Source organism: Seriola lalandi, unplaced genomic scaffold (assembly GCF_002814215.2).
Source record: "Seriola lalandi dorsalis isolate HSWRI2012SDOR001 ecotype SW California unplaced genomic scaffold, Sedor1 jcf7180002054825, whole genome shotgun sequence".
In the NCBI taxonomy this organism is placed as follows: Eukaryota; Metazoa; Chordata; class Actinopteri; order Carangiformes; family Carangidae; genus Seriola; species Seriola lalandi.
Genome location: NW_019525378.1, coordinates 647,290 through 654,789, shown reverse-complemented (window position 1 = coordinate 654,789; position 7,500 = coordinate 647,290). Strand labels below are relative to the sequence as shown.

Here is a 7,500-nt window from a genome sequence, read left to right as displayed (position 1 = left end):
GAGGGTGTGAGCTGGGTGGGAGAGAGACAGATGGGAGAGTATAACAGACACAGGGTTCCCACTTTCTCTTCAGCATCAAATTCAAAGACCTTTCAATGAATCTCAAGGACTCAAAATTGGCACATTTGGCAAAAACTCAAACACCGCAGGGGCCTCGTGTAATTTAAGACCTTGCCAAGTAGAAAGTGCTGATAGAACTGAGGGAGCAGGAATGGCATTTTCAAGGTCACCCAGTCATTTTCAAAACAAGTCTATAAACTTTGATTTGATGATGGCGGTAAATGAAAAGTCAGGGGATCACCAAAGTTAATATAATTCACCCTGAGGGGGGCATGAATGTGTGTGTGCAAAGTTTCATGGCAACACATCCAATAGTTATTGAGATATTTCACTCAAAACTACAAATGTGAAAGGAAAGTCAGAGGATAACCGAAGTAATTAGGATACATCCTTTTGGGACAATGACATCTAAACAAAGTTTTATGGAAATCTATCTAACGATTGTCGAGGTGTCTGAGTCTGGACCACAGTTTTGAACCAACTGACCGACTAACAGACATTGTCATCCCTTGATACTAGATCGGGAAAAAAAAATCACAACAATTAATTTTGCCCAAAATCTGGAGATGAATATCTTTAGAGCCTGTGGGAACCCTGTAATTACCACAAAGACGAAGCAAGTTATGACGGAAAAACTGTATTCCACATTCATTAGTTCTTTAACTGTGAACTGTGAATGAGGCTTATGGGTAATGTAGTCTTCTTTTTGGTCAGGGCCTCAGCTTACCTCATAGACTCCGGAGAAGATGGACATGAATCGACTCAGCACTGCGGCGCAGATACTGGCGATGTGGACAAATGGACCCTGGAGGTGATGGGAGGAAATCATTGACACAGATGAGCGACATGTAATGTTATCTACAAAAAACACTGACCATTGTCTGTAAAACACAGAGTCTAAACTGGGACATGTTGTATCAGAGCAGATAAATCACGAGATAAACGCTGGATGTGACAGTTGGCCTGTTACTGAAATAGGGAAAATGAATGTACTCCTTTGCTGAGGACTTGAATAATTTGCCTCTGTCCCGTGAGAGGAGGGAGAGAGGAAAAACATGACAGAGGATGATTTATTATCCTCCGAGCTCAGAGATAGGATAGAGTGATGGAGAAATAAAAGAAGAGAGGAAGGAAATGATGAGGATGGTGACGAGGGATCAATGGATGGTGATAGATACAGAAAAAGACGGACAGTAATGAGATGAAAAGGTGGGTTTGTTTACCTCTTTGCCCACTGGCATCCCACTGCCCAGGCCAGCAGTCAGGCCGACGACTTTAGCTATGAAGGCTTTCAGGGTCAGATATTCCTTCAGGACGACGCCTCTAAGGATGGTTTTCAGCTCAGGGATACCAGAACCTTTACGACAGAAAAAAAAAAAAAACACAGGAGGGATAGAGAGGGACACTAAACATCTGAGTGGGAGGAAAGAGAAGTTAAATACTGCTATCCTTTAAGAGGAAAACAGAGGCGGAAACAGGAAAAATCAGTGGTTGGAGAGGATAAGAGAGGCTGACAGGTGAAGGAGAGCTTACCGATGGCCTGTGGGGAAACCAGGTGACAGAAGAGCGAGGCGAACATGACAAGGATCATAGGATACGAAACCCAGGCGAGGTACTGGAGCGGCACATTGCCCTTAAGCTCCCCATGCATCCACTTGTAGGCTGAAAGAGAGAAAAATAACGACTGTAATATAAAGAGAAAAAAGTGCAATTCACACAGGAGTTTAAATGGAGTAATTATAAAGAGCAGAAACTAAAACCCTGTGTTATCAAAGAGTAAGTTTGACAGGAGTAATCCCTTACGACCTTGGCCTGTGATACCTTGCAGGCTCTTGGCACTGGCGTAGTCCATACTCCAGCTGACCAGAGCCATAGTCAGTCCCAGAAGAACTAGGAAAATCCAGTCCTCCCCCATCTTGGTCACTATGTACCGCCGCACACGAGCCAAACAATCTGGGACAGAGAGATAAAATTAATGATTCACCTTGAAGCAATTTATCACTAGATTTAATCACTGACAGTTAGCTATTGTAACAATGCCTGAGAGGGAATCATTCAGTGTGATTACGAGCGCAGTTATGGTGTAGCTCAGCACAGAAATACCTGTAATGTCAGTACAGAATGAGCTTAATGGTTTGTGGTGTTCTGACATTTACAAATGGATGTGTGTGTGTGTTGTCTGGAAGATGTTTTTTTTTTATAAACACATACAAAGGAATATAGGAGACAATACAAAAATCACTGGCTAGTTCCACTGGCAGTTTTTAACACAGGTTTTCTGGTTAAATTTATAGCCTTCAAGCAGAAGATGAGAGATTTTGAAAAGGAGCTTCTTTAGTGAGCAAAATTACGAAGCGATGTCGTTTGGAGTAGTTTTCTGGGACGTAACAGACTCACAAAAGACATTACACAACTGTTTTCTCCTGCACAGGCCGAGTAGAAACCTCAGTGACTAGTAAATTGACTTTGACATGTACAATCAGTCGAGTACCCCTTTAAGTAACTCTTGTACAACACAATGTCATCCCACTTTTAAATGAAGGGTGGGATTAAAATAGCAACAAAATGGCGTGACAGTAAAACAAGAGTCCAAATCACCACAAGCACAACGTCCTCAAAAACGACCAGTTAACAGCAGGAAGTAAGAGAACTCAGTCTACAGACCAGCCCTTTTCCAGTGTTAACTTATTGATGCATCAATGTAGATGGTGAATGTTTTATGGTTGGTAGTCAAAGCACGGCCCTAACTAATTACCACTGAGGGCACCGAGGTCGGTGGTGGAGGAAGTAGTCCGATCTTCTACTTAAGTAAAAAGAAGTGATACAACACTGTGGACGTACTCCATTAAAAGTTAAAGTTCTGGATTGAAAGTGTTACTTTATATGAAGGTATTATTTGGAAAAAAATGGGCGATGCATCACAGAAGTACTCAGTGCAGAAAATGGCTCCACATGAGTGTTATATAATTCAATTTATAACTGATGCAGCATTTCATGTTGTGTTTGGACAGTGTGGAGGTAATTTCTTATATTTATATTTTATAATCTTATACATTTTATGTAAAATCTTATTCTGAAAAGTAACTATGGCTATCAAATAACTGCAGTGCAGTAAAAAACGACATAATTTCCCTCTAAAAGTTAGTGAAGTCGAAGTATAAACTAGCATGAAATAAAAATACTCAAGTAAAGTAGAAGTACCTTAAATTTGTACTTGAGTAAAAGTGCTTAGCAACATTTGACCACTGACTGAGGTGATGTACTGTGTTTGTGCTTGTGGGAATTTAGTTCTATAATTAAAACACATCCTGGGAATATTATGTGCTGACTCCAGTAGGTTTTAGACTCAGTATATTCCAATTTGGTCACTAATAGGCTGACAGAAATAAAGAGATAAATATTAAGCTTTCAGTATTTTTCTACTGGATTGGATGTGTTTGAGACAGCAATTAGACGTTTGTGTTAGGAAACAAGACGTAATACATAATTAAAGAGAAGATTAATAAATAAATAAATAGCCTAGATAAAATATGAGGTATCTAAATAACAAATTTCAGTGATGCTTGTTCGTTATTTTTGGGTGGGGTACATGACCTCAGTACGTCTAAAACCCTGAATCCCAGGTGGTGCTAAATCTAACCCCTTAATGTTCTGTGCGGCAGCCTTATAAATCTATCGCAGCACATCTGATTTTATGAGCTTATCATGTTGCATGTAAAGTCATAATCTGTAAAGTAACCAGTAACTGAAGCCATCGGACAAACGCTGCTCTCTCTGCAGAGTAGAGCAAGTTTCCCAAAAAAACTAAGTGTAGTGCTTGTAGCTCAAAATTGTATCTAGTTAAAGGTAATTTGTTAATTTCCACCTCTTTTACCTGGTTACCACATGGGGTGTCATGGCAACCAAAGCATGACCATGGTAACCCGTCACCACAGTTTGCACCATCCAAGACAACCTTTTGTTTGGCGCCTGAACGTTCCTGAATGATAACGTTAATTGTCATAACTCCACATCCCTGCTGGTCACCTTGGCATTTGGAGTAGGGTCGAGGCTTCTTGGTTGATGAGCCGTGGCTGTGATGCGAGTCCACAGAGTGATGATGATGATGATGATGATGATGATGATGATGATGATGCCGCCGGCCGTGACCTTTGCGGCCTGAGGCTGTGGTGTTGTCCCCTGCCTGCCTCCTCCATTGTCTCTCTGTTAGCAAACGGGCTGCTTCCCGTCGGGCAAAGTTCCCCAGCTGCTCCCTGTACTCGCCGTACAGCTGTAAACAGGGGGAAACACTGACAATGAGCTATGGAACAAAAAGCACCAAATCAAGAAATCATATGTTTGTTGGACCACTTCAGAGAGGAGACAGGAAAGGAAGGAGAGGAGGGAAGAGAAGAAGAAATACCTTTGACAACTGAGACTTGGGTGAAGGATAAAACTAGATCCAGAGTCTTGAGATAACAAGAAAGATATAGGGGGAGTGCGGCGTGTGTGTAAGGGATACACACCAACCTGAATACCCTGGCAGACAGAAATAGACAAAACGGGCATAGAGATCGGAAAATCCCCTCCCTGAGAGGAGGAAGGGGCTGGAGAGGAGCCAGAGGAAGAGATCCTGGAAGAGAGGACATTCCACATCTTCCCCTTCCGGCTACATGCGCACTTTACACCTACAACCACAGAAACATGCACACCCACAATGATACGCACGCACACACACACACACACACACACACACACACACACAGTTGCGCAAATACTTGGTCAGAAAACACGACATGACCTTGTGAGCCAGTGTGATCAGTTTGCACTGCACTCAGGCTGTAAAATACTGCAGATCCAGGTGCGGCTACGATGTGCAACTGAAACCTACAGATCACATGCATCCCAGCTTACAGCAAAGCAAGATGCTAAATCACAGAGAGGGCTGGCTGCCACACATTTCTGTCTCATGTTCACACAGGGAAGGAGAGCTGACACATCCAACCGTGAGGCCCCTACCAGGAGGAAAGCTCAACTAACTAACGTTCGCCAATAATAATATAAAGTGCAACAACAATATGCAAACGTATCAAACTTAACAGTGGCTGTACGACAAGGAAAAATTGGTTAAATCTGTCTTTTGGTGAAACTATCTTCAGTTTTAAGTCCACAAAAACCGCCATACACAAACAGTCCACTATAATACATGAGTCTCTATGACCACATGACAAAGTGACTGATATAGAAGTTTATAATTAATACATGAATACACCACATAGCAGGTGGCCACACAGTTACACTGTTAAAGGCTCTTGAGAACTTTTGATGCCCCTAAATCGTCCAGCAGGTTATTTTAAACCTCAGTAAACACTACGAACCGCAAACCATTAAGTGTGTGTTGCATTGCTCTTGTACTGATGCTGTAAAAGCTGAGATAACAGTTGGCCAGTGATGAGCTATAGTGGGGAATGCAAACCACTATTTTCTATTTGAATCATTTGGTATTATGCTGGTTAGAGCCGGTTGAATATTACTCTCATAAATCATCTGTTGGTTTTAGCTTGATTTGCTGCTACAAAGGACAAGACGCAACCTGAGTTAACCAACCATCATCATCCTTTGATTTTTGCAAATGATTCTTGCCGTCAATTATTTAACCAAACCTATTGTCTTTTTTTTTTTTGTCTCACACACGCACACGGGATAATATGTGAATTATCAAGGTTTCAATCTCTTATTATCACTGCTTTTAACATTACCTGATTCATTTAAATGTAATCTCACATAAACCCTCTTATCTGCCCCAAAACAGTGGGAACCCACGCATATAATTTCAATTTGAGCTGTGACTCAGATTTTAAATGATTTTTTTTTTTTTTTAAATAAAACAAAAAGCGTATGACCAATAATAGAAAACAACACGTTATGTAATATCTTACTAGTAAAGAGAAAAAAGTGAGACAAATGATTATAAAACAGACTGCAGGTTTAAAACTGTGCACTATTGTCACACTGCATATAGTTGCATAAACAAACCATTAAAGCTCTTAGTGGAAAAAATGTAATCAAAATATGTGAAAAGATACAGCAAATAACTTCTGGAGCTTAAAGAAAAAAGCCTGGAGTTTGTCATTAAGTTTGGCAGCTAAAAAAAATAAATAAAAAATGAACCCGACCAGATGGAGCTTTTGGTCGTCCCGTCTTTACCTGGTCCTCATCAGTTGTCTTCAGCATGATGCAGCAGCAGCTCTGTCCCTGTTCTGTCTCCTGTCCTACTCTGCAGACACCCTCTACACCACCACCACCACCACCACCACCGCTGCACTACACATTAACACCAAAGAACTAATCCATCAACATCACCCACAACAGGCGCTGGCACCAGACGCCATCAAAACCAGCTACAGTACCAGAGACACCTGTGCACTGTTCACAGAGAGTGAGAGATCTGTTGTTTTATCTTTTACCTCCAAGCTCTTTGTCAAGTTTTCAAATGTCATCGTTTTCTATTAAACATCTTCTTGGTGTTGTAGATGACTTGTTCTTGAAATGCTGTATTTTACTGACAGTGTCTTAGAGAAGCTGTTACAGTGGATTTTAGACGTATTGTGTATGTTACTTACCTCTCAGATGTTTTGAATCACAAAACGTGTTGCCTGTGACGAGGGAATATTATAACTGTATGTTGTAATCTTCAACCTAATGCTGTTGCTTCGTCACGCATAGTTATATTGTACGTTAAAATTTTCTTTGTATGTCAATAAACATGAACTAAATAACTATTAAACTAACTGTGTTAAACAGAGCTCATGGGCGCTATTTCATATGGGAAAATGAATGGGAATCATTTATGAATGAGCCCCATTAAGGTGAGGCAACATTTTGATGAAGACCCTCATTTCCGCTTAAATACAGAATGTACTTGAATCATTTATTCAATGATGAATCAGCACGTTTTTCATTTTTAAATGAATAGTCCTGTATAATCCATCCGCTCTCAGCCTCCCCTCAAAACCCTTTTAAGTTTAAGTCATTCCATTGACTTGATTAATTGTAAAAACTATGACATTAATTGAAAGTTGCAGGTTTAGTTGCAATCCTGATAAATTGCCAATAAATACTAATAAAGTCTAAATGGAAATAAGCTGAAACAGTGAAACAGAGATAAAATAAAAAAAGAAAAGACAAAGGTCTGACAGCGTGAGAGAGACATTGTCAGCTGACTTCATTCAGTCTCCATCTCTCAACCCCGTGTTTACCCTTGTGTCACCATCTAACCTTGTACTGCGTCGCACAGGGCCCAGAAATGACACCAGTATCCACCATATGCACAACTTTCACACGCTCTGAACATAGTTGCCGCCATCTTTCTGCTCTCTAACTGTCCATCCAATGACCTTCCCACACCAAGTCAAGAACACCAGAGGACATACAGTACCCCCCCCCCCCCCCCCCCCCCCC

General features: G+C 41.0%; 1 protein-coding gene across 2 annotated transcripts in view; it reads right to left on the bottom strand.

Annotated features, from left to right (window-relative positions):
• Positions 1-7,500, bottom strand: part of clcn1b (chloride channel, voltage-sensitive 1b) — a 29,894-nt gene that overhangs the window by 15,056 nt on the left and 7,338 nt on the right. For both annotated transcript variants that reach the window (XR_002761825.2, XM_023426446.2), the window contains exons 2-6: positions 4,087-4,330; positions 1,882-2,013; positions 1,594-1,722; positions 1,284-1,417; positions 788-865 (exon numbers count right to left, since the gene is read on the bottom strand). Coding sequence is in view for 1 of the 2 variants with exons in the window: in XM_023426446.2 (XP_023282214.1) it covers positions 788-865; positions 1,284-1,417; positions 1,594-1,722; positions 1,882-2,013; positions 4,087-4,330 (717 nt within the window). In the remaining variant the exon portion in view is untranslated. The remainder of the gene's footprint in view (positions 1-787; positions 866-1,283; positions 1,418-1,593; positions 1,723-1,881; positions 2,014-4,086; positions 4,331-7,500) is intronic.